Source organism: Martes martes (assembly GCF_963455335.1).
Source record: "Martes martes genome assembly, chromosome: 4".
Taxonomy (NCBI): domain Eukaryota; kingdom Metazoa; phylum Chordata; class Mammalia; order Carnivora; family Mustelidae; genus Martes; species Martes martes.
The window spans coordinates 154,887,555-154,904,670 of NC_137891.1; the positions used below are offsets into that span (position 1 = coordinate 154,887,555).

Below are 17,116 nucleotides of genomic sequence, written 5' to 3' on the forward strand. Positions count from 1 at the left end.
TCTGGAGGAGACCATAGGTGGCAACCTTTTTGGCATTGGCCACAGCGACTTCATTCAAGACAAGTCTGTAAAGGCAAGGGAAACAAAAGCAAAAATGACCTTTTGGGACTTCATCAAGATAAAAAGCTTTTGCGCAGCAAAGGAAACAGTCAACAAAACTAAGAGGCAACCCACGGAATGGGAAAAGATATTTGCAAATGGCATAAGAGACAAAGGGCTGATATCCAAGATCTATAAAGAACTCATCAAACTCAACACCCCCCAAAAACAAGAAATCCAGTCAAGAAATGGGCAGAAGACATGAGCGGACTCTTCTCCAAAGAAGACATACAAAAGGCTAACAGACACATGAGAAAATGTTCCACATCAGAGCCATCAGGGAATTACAAATTGAAACCACAATAAGATACAACTTTACACCAGTTAGAATGGCAAAGAATGAATAAGACAGGAAACAACAAATGTTGGAGAAATGTTGGCGAAAGGGGAACCCTCTTACCCTGTTGGTGGGAATGCAAACTGATACAGGCACTCTGGAAAACAGCATGGGGATTCCTTAAGACATTAAAAATAGATCTACCTACCCTATGACCCAGTAATTGCAGTACTAGGTATTTACCCCAAAGATACAGATGTAGTGAAAAGAAGAGACACATGCACCCCAATGTTCATAGCAGCAATGTCCACAATAGCCAAACTGTGGAAGGAGTTGAGATGTCCTTCAGCAGTTGGATGGGTAAAGAAGATGTGGTCCGTGTATACAATGGAATATTATACAGCCACCAGAAAGGATGAATACCCATCATTTGCATCAGCATGGATGGATCTGGAGGGGATCATGTTAAGTGAAATAAGTCAAGCAGAGAAAGACAGTTATCATATAGTTTGATTTGTATGTGGAAGTTGAGGAATAGCTTGGAGGACCCAGAGGAGAAGGGAGGGAAAACTGAATGGAAAGAAATCAGAGAAGGAAATAAACCATGAGAAACTCTGGACTCTGGGAAACAAACAGAGGGTTACAGAAGGGAGGGCGGTGGGGGGATGTGGTAACTGGGTGACGGATATTAAGGAGGGTGTGTGTGTCATGATGAGCACTGGGGGTTACATGCAACTAATGACTCATTGAACACTGCGTCAAAAACTAATGTGGAGGGTGCCTGGGTGGCTCAGTGGGTTAAAGCCTCTGCCTTCGGCTCAGGTCATGATCCCAGGGTCCTGGGATCGAGCCCCGCATCGGGCTCTCTGCTCCGCAGGGAGCCTGCTTCCTCCTCTCTCTGCCTGCCTCTCTGCCTGCTTGTGATCTTTGTCTGTCAAACAAATAAATAAAATCTTAAAAAAAAAAAAAACTAATGTGGAGAGGAGAAGGGAGTTGAGGGAAATTGGAAGGGGAGGTGAACCATGAGAGACTATGGACTCTGAAAAACAATCTGAGGGTTTTGAAGGGGCGGGGGGTGGGAGGTTGGGGGAACCAGGTGGTGGGTATTAGGGAGGGCACGGATTGCATGGAGCACTGGGTGTGGTGAAAAAACAATGAATATTGTTCTGCTGAAAAAAAAACAAAAAACAAAAAAAAAACTAATGTGGAAAGAACCAAGATGCCCTTCAACGGACGAATGGATAAGGAAGATGTGGTCCATATACACTATGGAGTATTATGCCTCCATCAGAAAGGATGAATACCCAACTTTTGTATCGATATGGACGGGACTGGAAGAGATTATGCTGAGTGAAATAAGTCAAGCAGAGAGAGTCAAGTATCATATGGTTTCACTTATTTGTGGAGCATAACAAATCCCCGTGGAGGACATGGGGAGATGGAGAGGAGAAGGGAGTTGAGGGAAATTGGAAGGGGAGGTGAACCATGAGAGACTATGGACTCTGAAAAACAACCTGTGGGTTTTGAAGAGGTGGGGGTGGGAGGTTGGGGGAGCAGGGGGTGGGTGTTAAGGAGGGCACATATTGCATGGAGCACTGGGTGTGGTGCAAAAACAATGAATACTGTTATGCTGAAAAGAAATCTAAGAAAAACCAGGAAATTAATAATGTACTGTATGTTGGCTAAGTGAACATAATAAAAAATAAAATAAAATCTAGTTTGTCTGATATAAGTATGGCGATTCCAGCTTTCTTTTGATGTCCATCCACATGATAAATGGTTCCCCATTCCCCTCACTTTCAATTTGGAGGTGTCTTTGTGTCTAAAATGAGTCTCCTGTAATCAGCATATTAATGGGGCTTTTTCAAAAAAAAATCCAACCTGATACACTATGTCTTTTGATTGGAGCGTTTAGTCCATTTACATTCAGAGCAATTATTGATGAGTATGAATTTAGCACCATTGCATTACCTGTAAAGTCACTGTTCCTGTAGATTGCCTCTGTTCCTTTCGAGGTGGTGGTGGTGGTTGTTGTTGTTTTGATTGTGGCCTCTCCTTCCTACTCGAAGGGTCCTCCTTTGTAAGTCTTGCAGGCCTGGGTTTGTATTTACAACTTCTCTTGTCTTTACTTGTCTTGGAAACTCTATCTCTCCTCCATTCTGAATGACAGCCTTGCTGGATAAGATATTCTTGGCTGCATCTTTTTCCCCTTTGGCACATTCACTATATGATGCCAGTCTTTTCCCGCTTGCCAGATTTCTGTGGACAACTCTGCTGCTAACCTTACGTGTCTACCCTTGTAGGGACATTTTGTCCCCAGCTGCTTTCAGAATTCTCTTTATCTTGCATTTTGCAAGTTTCGTAGTGATATATCTTGGTGTTGACCTGTTTTTGTTTATTCTGAAGGTAGTTCTCTATGCTCCTTGGACTTGAACGCCTATTTCCTTCCCCAGATTAGGAAGTTCGTAGCTGTACATTGCTGAAATTAGCCTTCCGACCGTTTTTCCTGCTCTTTTCTTCTGTGACTCCTATGATGTGGCTATTATTGTGCTTGACGGAATTGCGGATTTCAATGTCTACTTTCATGATCTAATAGTTTTCTTTCTCTCTTCTTTCCAGCTTCATTATTTTCCATAATTTTATCTTCTCTCTCATCTATTCATTCCTCTACTTCTTCTTTGTTGTGATTACATACAGTGGGTTTTGCATCTCATTTATAGCATATTATAATTTCAGCCTAACTAGGTTTTAGATCTTCTGCCTCTCCAGCAAGGGTTCCTCTGGTGTCTTCTACTTCTTCTTCTTTTTTTTTTAAGATTTTATTTATTTATTTATTTGTCAGAAAGAGAGAGTGAGCACAAGCAGGGGGAGTGGCAGGCAAAGGGAGAAGCAGGCTCCCCACTGACCAAGGAGCCCAATATGAGACTCCATCCCAGAACCCTGGGATCATGACATGAGCTGATGGCAGATGCTTAACCGACTGAGTCATCCAGGTGTTCCTCTCTGGTGTCCTCTATGCTTCTTCCAGCTTGAAAGAAGCTGGTATTCTAATGATTATTGCTCTACATTCTTATTCAGGTGCATTGCTTATATCTGTTTTGAGAAAATCCCTAGATGTGATTTCCTCTAGACCTTTCTTTTGGGGAGACTTCCTCTGCCTTCTCATTTTGTATGTTTCCTGTTCCTCAGATTAATGCTACATTAAGAAGCGTCATACACTGTTGAGGAAGTGGTGCTTCAGGAAGTGCTCCTGGCGTAAGCTCTGCTCACTATGCTGTTGTAGTTTGGCTGCTCTTTCCCACAGGTCCGTCCTCTGCAGAGCTGCACCTTCCTTGTGGTGGGGAGTGTTTGGACCTTTAACTAGGTGTGCTTTGATTTGTTTGTTAAAATAAGTCTGGAGAAAAAGAAAGGACAAAGAAAGAGAAAGAAAAGGAAAAGAAATGAAAGTGAACAAACAAAAAAACTATAAGGCTGTTCTGAAAGAAAATGAAAGGAAAAAGAAAAAGAATAAAAGAAACCTGATCCAAAAAAGAGGAAAGGAAATGAAAAAACAAATAAAAGTCCAATTTGAAAGGTTGGGAAAACAGACAAAAAGAGAAAATGATATAAAAATGGAAAGAAAGAAAGCCTGGTACTATTTCCACCAGAACTGTACTGATGCTTTGGAGCACTCTATGGACTTGCCACATGCAGGGGACCTTTGTTGATTATCTGAGGGAGAGACCCACTGTGCTGGCTCACAGTCAGACTTGCCCTAGTAAAGATGCCCGAGCCAGGCATAGGATGGCAGGGTTTAGTGCAAGCAGCTCCTGCCTCCATGGGGAGCATTGAGTTTTTCTCTGATATCTGACCACCTCGGTTAGCTAGGGGTGGGGTGATATTGATGCCACCCCACTCTTGTCTGTGGAAGGGGATCTCAAACCTGTTGCTATTCAGGAAACCCTCACAGAAAAGTGAATAATCTCCTATCCTGTGTCCCAAGCTCCCATCAGATCCCTGCCCTCACCCCGTCTCTGTCCAAGTGGTCGACACACCCACTGCCACACTTCTGCGTTTTATCTCTGGTACCTGGCTGGGATTCAAACCTCCAAATGCCAAAGGATCTGGTGCAGTCCCGACACACTCCCTTCCCACTGAGAGCCTCACCAAGCTCTCAGTGAGAATTTTTTAACATCTTTTTTTTTTTAAGGATTGTGTGGGGAGAACACATAAAGTTCCTTATTCAATGTTTAGAATATAGTAAGTGCTTACTAAATGCTACCTATTACAAATCATTATACACCCAATTCTGTAGAGGAAACTGAGGACTCGGGGAGGCAAACATGGAGTTGCACCCAGAATTGCAACCCAGGCTGTCCCACTTCCAATCTCTCTCCATAACCGCCCATAGTGTGCTAGATGCAAAGCTGGTACTGATCCAAGCAAGGGAAGGAGTCAGGCTCCAGAGTCCCTGGGCCTGGGCCAGCAAGGGGTGGAAAATTGGAGGAAAGTTGAGAGGCATGGGTAATGTGGTTAAACACTCCTGGGTTTGGACAGTGGCCCAGGCCTTCGGGGAAATAGAGAGACCTGTGGCTCCATGGGTTGTGTAATGAATCTCCTGTCACAAGGTCAGTCACAGGAGGAGGGTGTAGGAATAACAAGGGAGATGGAGAGGAAGATGGCAGGAGGAAAAGCTGCCTTCCAAAGAACTCCTGACAAAAACATCTTGTTTTCCTTTCAGAATTATGGGCTTGGAATCAATTTGGAGGAAGAGAATAAGGAAGAGAATCAGGAAGAGAATCCCAGCATATAGCAGGTGCCTGGCACAGAGTACATGCCCCTGAAATAGTTGTTGAATAACAGGGAGAGGAGCAAGCGGGAACATACCCAGCCATTATTGCTGTCTGCTGACAAAGCTTTCCTCCCAGTTTCCCATTAACATCCTCACAGTTAATGAACTCTAGAAGTCCAGCCTAAGCTCTGCCCTGCCCTGAGAGACTTGTCTTTCATATGCTCTCCATGAGTCTTCAGTGCCCATCCTCCTCCCTAGCACTCATCACTTGGTGAATTCCTATTCACCCTTCAGGGTCCCATTCTTGTTTTTAGTTGTCTCCTTCCTGGGTCCCCCCCCCACCCCATTCATTCCTTCAGTACAGGCCTTATCATGTTTTCCTGTACTATGTTAGTTTTCTTTCTTTATCTCCCAGACTGTGAGCTGAGGAAACATTTCCTGAGTGCATGTGTGACTGAATGAGCATTCCTTGGGAAAGGGATGATATCCCCCCTTACAGAAGGAGAACCTGAGGCACAGAGAGTATGACTGGCCGGCTTCATATGTCATGAGCGAGCCCTGGATTGGGCCTCCTGAGTGTGAGGCCAGGGCTCTGCCTGCTGGCACAGTCATCCCAGAACATCACTGAATGATGGGCTGGGACAAGCATAGGGAACAACGCAGAGGCAGCTGAGGCAGACAGTTTGCAGACCCCTGATTCTAATCACAGCTGACACTCTCAGTGGTGGTTTTCCTCTGGTCACACCACTTTAGCTCTCTGTAACTGTTTTCCTCTCACAAATGGGATAATAATCAAACCAAACCCCCTTCCTGAACATTTGGTAAACTAGACTGTGAAGTTTTTGCAGTCAGGATTCATGTCTGCTGTCAGGATTCATGTTTGCTGGCAGCTGTGTCCCAGCATATAGCAACTCCTTGGCACAGAGTAGGTGCTCCTGAAATATTTGTTGAATAACAGGGAGAGGAGCAAGTGCAAGCATGCCCAGCCATTTTCGCTGTCTGCTGACAAAGCTTTCCTCCCACAGTTTCCCATTAACATCCTCACAGTTAATGAACTCTAGAAGTCCCGTCTAAGCCCTGCCCTCACCCTTCACCCTCCCTCCAGGTGGGCAGGGCAATCCTCTCCTGACTCTCTGGGCTGGGATGATCAGGAGAGGTCAGCAACAGTCAGGGACAGTCAGGGAGAGTCAGCGATCCACCTGCACCATGAGTGTCTCTGTGCTGAGTGTCACCAGAACCCTGGGCAGTGTCTCTGGGCTCCTGCAAGTGGCCTCCGTGCTAGCGCTGGTTCTGCTGCTGCTCAAGGCAGCACAGCTGTACCTGCACAGGCGGTGGCTGCTCAGAGCAGTCCAGGAGTTCCCGTCCCCTCCTTCCCACTGGCTCTTCGGGCATAGGCATGAGGTAGGAAGGGACTGGACTGGGGATGGAAGGGTAGGCAGCCACTACCCACCGAACACTAGCTGTGTGCCAGCACTGGCTTGGTGTGAGGGCTGCCCGTGGCAAAGGGAAAGCCCACATGTGGAGGGGCTCTCCAAGGGTTTATGGTTTCAACAAATGGTCAAAGTCCATTGAGTAGTTGTAGTCAACAGACCCAAGTAACCCAATAGCATTTTGGTAAATGATGATTTGATGAATGAACAAATTCATGAGGAAGGGATTCTAATGGCCAATTCAGAGTGTCCAAATCTTCCCCAGAAACTTGGGCTTCCCTCCATCATAACATTAATTATCCTCTAGTGTCATGGTCTCTTAATCTGTTGTCATCAAAGTAGTACTAATACACAAATTTAAATTTTGAAATACAATCTACTTTATGCTCCAGATAAAATTGTATGGCAAAATTGCTTACCATGTTATAAAAGTTGTAGTTTATCATGCAACTGTTGGCTTCCAGTAGTTTTGTGCACTATGGAGTTAATCCCTGACAAGTTTCTGTAGGCTGTTGATTGTGAAGGCCACTAACTCCACTCGACAATGGGACATAACCTGGCTTAGGATAAACCTTGGACAGCCAGGAAAGTCTGGATCAGAGCCAAGGTCATAAGAAACAGTTCTGAACACTTAGTTTGCTGATGGATCCAGAACTCTCTTCCTATGCCCATCCTGCCCTTACCCCTGGATCTAGCCACGGAACCAGAAGAAAGGTTTTACGATTTCTCTTTCTTTTTTTATTTTTAAAGATTTTATTTATTTATTTGACAGACAGAGATCACAAGTAGGCAGAGAGGCAGGCAGAGAGAGAGGAGGAAGCAGGCTCCCCGCTGAGCAGAGAGCCCGATGTGAGGGTTGATCCCAAGACCTTGAGATCATGATCTGAGCTGAAGGCGGAGGCTTTAACCCACTGAGCCACCCAGGTGCCCCTACTGATTTCTCTTTCTTTTGGTGACAGTTGCAAAAAGAAGAGGAGCTACAACTCCTACTGAAATGGGTAGAGAAATTTCCACGTGCCTGTCCTCGCTGGCTATGGGGCACAGAAATGGAGGTCGTGATATACGACCCTGACTACATGAAGCTGATCCTGGCACGATCTGGTGAGAGGACACCCGCATACCTGTTGAAGCAGCTCTTCCCTCTAGGATACATGCCCACGGGTCTGTGAACTTGCACAAGACGCTGGAGGCTCAGCTATCAATACATGAGCCTCTACCTATGACCCTCCCAGCACACAAGCCAGCAGAAGGCCAGATATTACTTAAACTGAATGTGGAAACAGCTGCGTTGGGCTGCTTTTTTCCTTTTCTATTCCTTTCTCTTATCCTTTCTGTTGTGCACTGTTCATTCTGTTCTTTTCCCCTTCTTTCCTTCCATTTCTTCCTCTCCTCCTTCCTTCCTCCCTTCCTCCTGTCTGCCTGGCTGGTGCCGTCTTTCCTTCCTTTCTTAACCAAACTGAGACAATTCCAGATTCTGAAAGACAATTTCTTATACAAGATAACTTCAGTTTGGTACTTCTAAGTGTTCTCTATGATGAGTAATGGTATGGCTGAGTCACCATGATTTCTAAAAATACCTGAGATTCTGTCTTTTCACTGGCTCTAAAACAGAGCCCTTCTTTCTGTGGAGTATACCTACCTGATCCAGTGGGGCTCTGCAGGGGGACTTTGAGTCTGCCTTCCCGAGCCTTCAGTGACTATCAGGAAAGAAAGAGAGTTCGCGTTGGAAGCAAGTAGGAGGTGGCTTGACACTAGATGCCAGCTAACAATCATCAGAAAGGGATGGGGGACAATGGTCTGAAACACAGCTACCTCCTGGGGACATCATGCCTACGTTGGTCACCTCCAGTTTCCTGTAATGCCCTTCTTACTTTCAGATCCAAAGTCTGATGGTTCCTACAGATTCCTAGCTCCCTGGATAGGTAAGTACATTTAGTTAAGACTGTGGTTTACCTTCTGCTTAGGTTTACCAACACCTATCCATTTGACCCAGATTAAATAAGAAGTGACCAGCACCACAGTCACTTCACTTAACTCTGAGTTGAGTCTCCATTCTCTTCTTCTAATAAAAACCTCACCCCTTCCTGATGGTGGGGGAGACCTCCTGCTTCTTAGTTTATCCCACATCACTTCTGAGTCCCCACCAATGATCTCAGCCCAACTTTTCACTTAAGTCCTTCTATAACCCAGCCCCAGCTCTGTTTCAGGTTTGATTTTTGCAGCTGTCATAACCACTTCCTGTGCACCAGGCTTTGGAAAGTCCCCTTCCTGACATGCACTGTCTTTTCCTGCCTTGCCCGGGATGCCCTTCTTCTGACACCCTGGGTTCCTCCCCAGTTGTCCCCAGACAACTTTTGGGAGGTTCCTTCCCCCACAACACACACCCATTGTGGTCCAGGGTATGGTTTGCTCCTGTTGAATGGGCAGACGTGGTTCCAGCACCGGAGAATGCTGACCCCGGCCTTCCACTATGAAATCCTGAAGCCCTATGTGGGGCTCATGGCTGACTCTGTCCAAGTGATGCTGGTAAGTTCAACCCTGCTCACCTGCACACTCACACCCACAGCACAGTTCACAAAGTCCACTCTCAGACAGCTGTGTCCTTCAGACATCCATTAGACATGGCTCCCGGATTCAACCCACTTATACCATATTATTAGACAGGGCCACTGAGGATAGATGGAACAGAAAAGCACCCAGGCACCCGTTTTCTTCCACTCTTTGCTCATTGCCCATAGAGAGTTAGTCGTGGTGGATAAAGCGTCCCTTCTCCTCCCGCTTCCATGTGTTTGATTTGGGCAGGAAGAGTAGTCAATGCTCCTAGACAACAGGACAAGCTTTGCCTGGCTGGTCTGGGCAGTAGGAGCTTCAAGGCATGGTGGACATCCCAGGAGGTCACTCAGGTGGGCTCTGGGCTGGGGCTGAAGGCTTCTGATGGGTTTTAGGTGCTCCATGGAGGGAAATGGAGACCAGGTCTCTATCTCCAAAGCTGGGTCCTGCCATAACATCAACTCTGAGCATGACTCTATTTCTCACTCACTGTGCTCAATGGACATTTGTTGCAAAAGCGGAACTGCAGTCCTGATATCCCTTGTTCAGAAACCCCAGTCGTAGCCCTTTGACCTTTCCTTTGCCTTGACTATTGCTCCCTAAATTGGGACTTCACTTGTTTTTCATGTGTAGATCAACCCCAAGACACAAATGTTTCCCCTGAGTCCCCTGAAAAAACAATGTTTTCTGATCTGCTAAAAGCTGGTTATCACCAAACATCTTCCTAAGTCAGATGGTAAGAGATCATGATTAATTAAATGAAAATTAACTAACAACTTTCTCAGAGTGTATTCTGAGAAAATACTCACCAAATTACAAACAAATGGCTATATGGTCCTAAACTGATGAAACACAACTGCTTTAGAAAGTGAGGGCATCTTTCAGAATATTTGGAGAGGCAGAGAGAGAGTCTAGCCTTGTCAGCATGGGTCTTCTAAAGGAGTAGAGAAAGATATCTGTGTCCCTCTACCACAGGGCAAATGGGAGGAGCTCCTCAGCCAGAACTCATCTCTGGAGATCTTTGGACACATCTCCTTGATGACATTGGACACCATTTTGAAGTGTGCCTTCGGTGACCAGGCCAACCACCAGACAGAAAGGTTAGTGAAATCCTTATTAGGTGCAGGGTCCTATTTCTTACCAACTTGGGTGAACATATCTGAGAGGCAGTTCGGACAGCTCAAATGTTAACCAGCCCAAAGAGTCACATTCTGCAGAGAACCCCTGGCCCCAGTTAAATTCAGCCCGCAACAAACCTTCATTAGGCACAGACCCTGCTCTCTGCCCCAGGAAGAAACCTGGATTCCCATGTCCCTCATAAAGGGCTGAGAGTCTCGAGGGTATAAGAACAACATGACAAATGCCTAGAGTTGCCTGTCCCATTGATTGAGGAATGCTCCATACACAGGCCCACCACACTCCAGGTCAGATGCCTCCTTCCATCCAGCCCATTCTGCATCCTCCCCTTTCAGGAACTCCCAGTCCTACCTTCAGGCCATTCGGGACCTGAACAACCTGGTGTTTTCTCGGATGAGGAATGTTTTCTACTGGAAAGACATCATCTACAGGCTGACCCCTGAAGGCCGCTGGAACCACCGGGCCTGCCAGCTTGCCCATCAACACACAGGTTGTATCTCCCCTCTGGGAAGCTCCGCTCCTTCATCAGGCACATCCCAAAGGGTCTGGCCCTGACCCTCAGGCTGAGTCCTGCCCCGGGCTGCCCTTCCAGGACCTGGGAAACACCCACCCGGGTATTCCTCTGGTGCAGGTGTTAGGGTGCCAGGTGCTATGCAAGCAGCTACACGTGTCACCGCATGGGTGAAGGTTGAGTGAGAGCCCCTGCCAGCAGCATTCAAGCAGAGCCTCCTTGGGCTGTTCTGTTGAGGGGAGTGATGACCTGCAAGCACCTGGTGCTAGAGCTCTCACCCCAACAAACACACCCACTCCCACACTCTGCCTGACCCACCTGGCACCCTGACTGGGGCACAGGGAGCAGGTGGGCTACTTTTAGTGTCTGTGTCTGGGCACCCAGAGCGTTCAGCTCTGCCTGGGAACCCTGTTCTGGACAGACCGAGTAATCAAGCTGAGGAAGGCTCAGCTGCAGGAGGAAGGAGAGCTGGAGAAGGTCAGGAGCAAGAGGCACTTGGACTTCCTAGACATCCTCCTCTTTGCCCAAGTGAGTGTGGCAGGGAAGGCCTGAGATTTGGCCCACGAGTGTGGAGGAGGGCTAAAACTCAAACCCTGCCCTCTCTCTGTGTCTTCCCAGATGGAGAACGGGAGCAACTTTTCTGACAAGGACCTCCGTGCGGAAGTGGACACCTTCATGTTTGGGGGCCATGACACCACAGCCAGCGGCATCTCCTGGATCCTCTATGCTTTGGCCACACACCCAGAGCATCAGCAGAAATGCCGGGAGGAGATCCAGAACCTCCTGGGGGGTGGTGTCTCCATTCCCTGGTGAGTGCTCATGAGATGGGAGGCCCTGCCCTCTCAAGTAGAGAATTCCCTGGCTGCCAGGGCCTTCCCCGCCCTTCAGGATAGCTTTGTTTTAGCGGCCACCTGGACCGGATGCCCTACACCACCATGTGCATCAAGGAGGCACTGCGACTCTACCCACCAGTTCCAGGTGTTGGCAGAGAGCTCAGCAAGCCCATCACCTTCCCTGACGGACGCTCCTTACCCAAAGGTGTGAACTTCCCCATTCTCACTCATAACCTCTCGGCAGGAATGCATGGAGACCAGAAATACACACGCACAAACCAGTTTGTGCATGTCTTTGAGACACCTTTCCCCCTCAGGAAAACCAGTACTTCATTTGTTGTTCAAATGAGGTATATGGTGTTCTTTGCACAGAGCTTAAATCCAAGAAATAAAAACCTGATAGTCTCTGAATGTGGTTTTGGGTTTTGCCCTAATGTTCTCATTCCTTGAGATCTGAGTGCTTGAGAGAAAATCAGACGGGACCGGGGGAGATGTAGTCTTTCCTTCTAGGGTCTCAGCTAATCAGAGAGATCAGAGAATTCACCATCATGGCTCAGATGGTCCAGTCTCCAGGGAGTCCTCATGATAATGGCAGAGAGTAGCTGATGACCAGATCTGAGATCCCTGCCATGGCTGGAGGCCACTGTTCTTCTCCTCTCTGCTCTGAATCCCAGCCCTGCCTCATCCGAGCTGGGCGGTCAGAGGCAAGTTGCTTGGTCTCTCTGAGAATCAGGTGCCTCATGGGAATGATGGAGATGTGAGCCTTCATTGGAGGGTTATTGTGAGGAAGTAGGTGCTCCTGGATATTTCCAAGAGGTCAGGGATAGTAGTTGATAAATGTGAGTTGTCCCTTGAGTTGCTCTAAAAAGTAAGCCTCCAGTTCCTTCCTGCTTCTCAGCCTGGTCATGGTTAATCTAATCTGTGCACACATGCACACCTGTTGTACCATGTCTGCCCCATCTCTCCTGCACTCTCCTGCAACACTATCATTCCATTCACAGTGATGAGGAGTGGCTCTCAAGGTGGCTGCCAAGCTGTGTGGGGGTGCAGCTGGGCCCCACAGGCATGTATGTCTAGCCTTCTCTCTTCTGGTCCACAGGATTCATAGTGACGCTCTCCTTTTATGCCCTTCACCACAACCCAAAGGTGTGGCCAAACCCAGAGGTATGATGACCTTGGGAGGAGGAGGTGGGATGACCTCTCCAGATCAAACCCTTTTCCTAGCCCACCTCTGGGTGTGCTGTCCCTTGGATGATTGGAAGGAAGGGCTTCACCACACGTGCCCTGGTCCTGGTGCTCCCTCTGCAGGTGTTTGACCCTTCCCGGTTTGCACCGGGTTCCTCTCGACACAGCCATGCTTTCCTGCCCTTCTCAGGAGGATCAAGGTGAGGTACTTGTACCAGAATGGGAGGAGGCAGGGGCTATTTTGGGGGTACATACTTGATGTTTGTGACTTGCTACATTTATGTGGGTTTCTGTAGATATGCCCTGGCATGTCGGAGTGCTGGGAAAGAGGTATGTGTCTCTACGCAAAGAAAGTTGGTAATCACTGAGTGCCATGGAGACTTTGACCCATTGCTCTTACACAATCTCCAGCCACAATTCAGTATCTGTGGGTGTTCCACAGCTCAGGGTACTCTTGTCAGTTCTTCATTTTGTGAGTATGACTTTATAGAATTAGATTTTCTCACATTTAATTTTCAAGTGTTGTCAAAGTCAAAGACGGATCGACTCAAATGTTGTTGTTGCACACACTCAACCAGGCTTTTTTTTTTTAAAGATTTTATTTATTTATTTGACAAACAGAGATCACAAGTAGGCAGAGAGGCAGGCAGAGAGAGCAAGGGTAGCAGGCTCCCTGCAGAGCAGAGAGCCCGATGAGGTATCCGATCCCAGGACCCCGAGATCATGACCTGAGCCGAAGGCAGAGGCTTTAATCCACTGAGCCACCCAGGCGCCCTCAAACCAGCCTTTTCTACTCAGCTCCCCATTCTGCCTCCACATTGCACCATTGACTGCATCGCATGTGTTTCCATACTCAGCTTCCTACATGCCTCACATACTTCAGCCATACACAGGAAAGGTTCCTGTGTCTCTTAAGTGCTTCATAAAGTACTCAACTAATAGGTGTTGTTGCTATATTTTCACCAACCAAATGAATTATTGACTCTATGGTAATGGTCATGTACACTTGACCGTTTTCCCAGTTGTTCAATCAGTACATATGATCTGGGCTCTACATACCTTAATATTACACTTGGAGTCATCATCCAGATGGGCATATATATAAAAATGAGGACATTTAATTGCTTTTGGAAGAAAATACAATCTGTTGTATATATATGACACATGGCATTTGAACGTTACCTAGTGTGTAAAATGTAAAGCACACGTGAAGTAGCTGTTCAGTGGGATGACTATTATCCATCGTGGCTGCTGTGAAATCCTCCAGTGCTGCTGAGAGTGTCCTATAAATAGTAACTGCAGGAAAGGTTGTAAGCAGTTACTAGAAAAATGTTTTTTCCAAATTCAGAAATCTGGCAATCCTTCACATACTGAGTGAACCCAATTTCACACAACATCTTTAAGCAAATTGTGCTTCCAGATACTGACTCCAGGATCTGTTTCTCCTTGGGATTGAGTCCTTCTTCCTAGACATTGGTGCAAGTCATGTGGCTGCCAGTAGAGACAGGAGAGGGGGTAGACAGCTCAGTTCCTAGCTTAGAACTAATGGTTACTCATTTTATTCCAGTCGGGGTGGTTTTTTTTTGTTTTTTTTTTTTCAGTTCAAGAGACATCATTCAGTTTTAAGACTGCCTATTAAACCTGTCTCTGTGTGCCAAGTCCTCTGCTATGATATGGCATAGTGCCCTTGCCTCCAGGAGTTCACAGTTAAGAAATAAATGCCTCCACTCAAAAGAGACTTCTTTCTTGCTATGTTCCTGGCAGTGTCCAGCTCGGGAAAGTGATGTGTCCTTCAGTAAACTATTAGGGTGATGTCAGGGTCCAGGAATGAAGAGGCACAGTGGGCAGAGGTGGGGGTGAGGGCAGGCTGGTATTGCCCTTAGCCTTGAGCATGTGGCAGGCAGAGATGGAGGGAGGGCATTCTCTGGGATCTCCTCAGCAGGAGCTGAGCTGGGAAGAGGAAGTGTTGAGCAGGTGACAAGTGAGTGAGCCAACAACCCAGAGAGGACTTTGACGTCAGCTGAGGCATGTGGACATGTTGTACCTGTGATGGAGGGCATGGGAGACTCTGAGCTGGGGCTTCAGGAGAGGGAATGGAGGCAGGAGACAGAAAAGTCTGGGTGAGGAGGTAGAGGGATGGCAAGCAGAGACATTTCTGCAGTAGAATTGGAAGACTACAGCAGCTGGTTGACTGAGGGACCGAGGGGGAAGCGGGAGTCTGGACCCAACCTGGCAGGCAGATGGTGCAGCAGGTTGAGCGTCACTAAGGCTCTGTCCCTGCAGAAGCTTCTCTGTGCCATACTGAGTTCATTACCCAACTCTGCCTTGTCCTTTCTCTGAAGATCTGGACCCCTGTGTGCCCCAGATGGTTAGGGCCTGAAGGATGGCCCAGCCCACCCACTATGGTGCTCTGTCCTGCTCTCCCCATTGTGAAACCAGAAATGGCTTTGCAGAGAGCGAACAATGTAATAATTAACTGTTTTAGTGATCATTTGACTTGGTCCTGAGGCTCAAGGTGCTGACCTTCTTGTAACAGAATTTCAGGCCTACTAAGAGCACAGATAGGAGTAGGAGCTAATCCTGGAAGACTGTAGGCTTTGTCAAAGTCAGGGGGAGAGTGTGAAACAAGCAAGGTGGGGTAGGCGTAGAGATGTGTGTGTGTCCTGATGGAAGGGAACTGGGCTGGGTCCACGCAGGAGGGCCCTGTATGTGCTATTCCTGGCAGGGGAGGAGGGCACTTTTCATTTCCTTTTCTCTCCCTGACCCAGGAACTGCATCGGGAAGCAGTTTGCCATGAACGAGATGAAGGTGGCGGTGGCCCTGACCCTGCTCCGCTTTGAGCTGGCACCAGATCCTTTCAGGGTCCCTGTTCCCACTCCAAGTATTGTGATGATGTCCAAGAATGGGATCCACCTGCATCTCAGGAAGCTCCTCTAACTCTTTGGGGACAAGGATGAGCCCCGACGGCTTCCTGCCTGCCATCGTGTCTTGCTGTCAGTCTTTCCTGTCTGATGTCTTCTGCCTACTTCCTGCTTTCACTCTGCCCACTGCCAGCCTCCTGCTCTCCTCCCCTTGTGCATCAGACTGTCTGCCCTCCTCCATCTCACCCTTTCCCAAGATTCCTACCTGTTTGCCTGTTACCTTTCTCCAACCCAGCTGTACCTCTGACTATCCATGTAAGTCACGATCCGCTGCCTGTCCCCCAGGCTGTCTGCCCTCTCCCCGTTGCTGTTCCTTTCTGCCTGCTTTGTGTTCCTTGCTGCTTAACTGCATTACACAGACTTGGTTCCTTAAAAGAGCACAAGTTGATGATCCTGTAGCTTAGCCGATCAGAAATAGGGAATGGGTCTCCCTGGCACAACAAAGGTGTTACGGAACCTCTAAGGAAGAGTCTCTTCTCTTGCATTTTCTATCTTCTAAACATCTGCTCTTAAGGCTATTCAATGAGGGGATTAGGCCTCCCTGTTTATCAAGGAAATATCCTGTTCTTAAATGCAATTGATTACAGATGCTAACAGTACCCGTGAAATTTTTAGTGCAACATCAGGACTTTTGTTTAATTGAATAACGGGGACTCCGCCAATCCCAGTTGACACATAAAGCTAGTCATCACAGTCTACCATTTGTCCTCTTACCATTCACACATTCCATTCAACCATACTTCATCTGCAATTTAAGTATAATAAAGTCACACTTCCACCAACTAATCTTCATATGATTGAATGTGTGTTGATCCTTTTCCCCAACCACGAAGCAAAGTCATTGGAGGGTATTCTCTTCTCCATGAAATCCTGTGACCTACATGCTATGATACAAAGTTGACTATTAGTATCACATGTCTGGTTTCTGTGCAGGACATAAGACACGAAGAAAAAATCTGACACCCATGTGCACACATGCATAATCATATTCATAACAAAGCAGGAAAACGCTAGAAATAACTACCCTCTTTATTTCTATAACCTATGACATGTCCATCCTTTTTTTAAAATATTTTATTTATTTGACAGAGAGAGATCACAAGTAAGCAGAGAGAGAGAGAGAGAGAGAGAGAGACAGGCTCCCTGCTGAGCAGAGAGCCTGATGCGGGACTCGATCCCAGGACCCTGAGATCATGACCTGAGCCAAAAGCAGCGGCTTAACCCACTGAGCCACCCAGGTGCCCTGACATGGCCATCCTTAATATCCATTCGGTTATTTTCGGTTATTATCGGCCCCTCAGCCGATGTGTTTTTTGCCTGGTCCCATGACCCAGACCCTCACTCTGAAAGGGTCTGGGCCACTACTGTCTTGCCTGAACTGGACTGCAGCATTTTCTCATTT

The 17,116-nt window shown here is 47.3% G+C and overlaps 1 protein-coding gene across 1 annotated transcript in view; it reads left to right on the forward strand.

Moving 5' to 3' along the window:
* Positions 1-6,288: 6,288 nt before the first annotated feature.
* The window catches only part of LOC308341707 (uncharacterized protein), a 42,468-nt gene continuing 31,640 nt past the window's right edge, over positions 6,289-17,116 (forward strand). The window contains exons 1-12 of the mRNA XM_080801706.1: positions 6,289-6,548; positions 7,537-7,678; positions 8,455-8,499; positions 8,976-9,103; positions 10,103-10,227; positions 10,600-10,754; positions 11,197-11,303; positions 11,394-11,584; positions 11,680-11,813; positions 12,708-12,772; positions 12,917-12,993; positions 15,562-15,727. Of these exons, the coding sequence (XP_080657832.1) occupies positions 6,291-6,548; positions 7,537-7,678; positions 8,455-8,499; positions 8,976-9,103; positions 10,103-10,227; positions 10,600-10,754; positions 11,197-11,303; positions 11,394-11,584; positions 11,680-11,813; positions 12,708-12,772; positions 12,917-12,993; positions 15,562-15,727 (1,593 nt within the window). The 5' untranslated portion in view covers positions 6,289-6,290. The remainder of the gene's footprint in view (positions 6,549-7,536; positions 7,679-8,454; positions 8,500-8,975; positions 9,104-10,102; positions 10,228-10,599; positions 10,755-11,196; positions 11,304-11,393; positions 11,585-11,679; positions 11,814-12,707; positions 12,773-12,916; positions 12,994-15,561; positions 15,728-17,116) is intronic.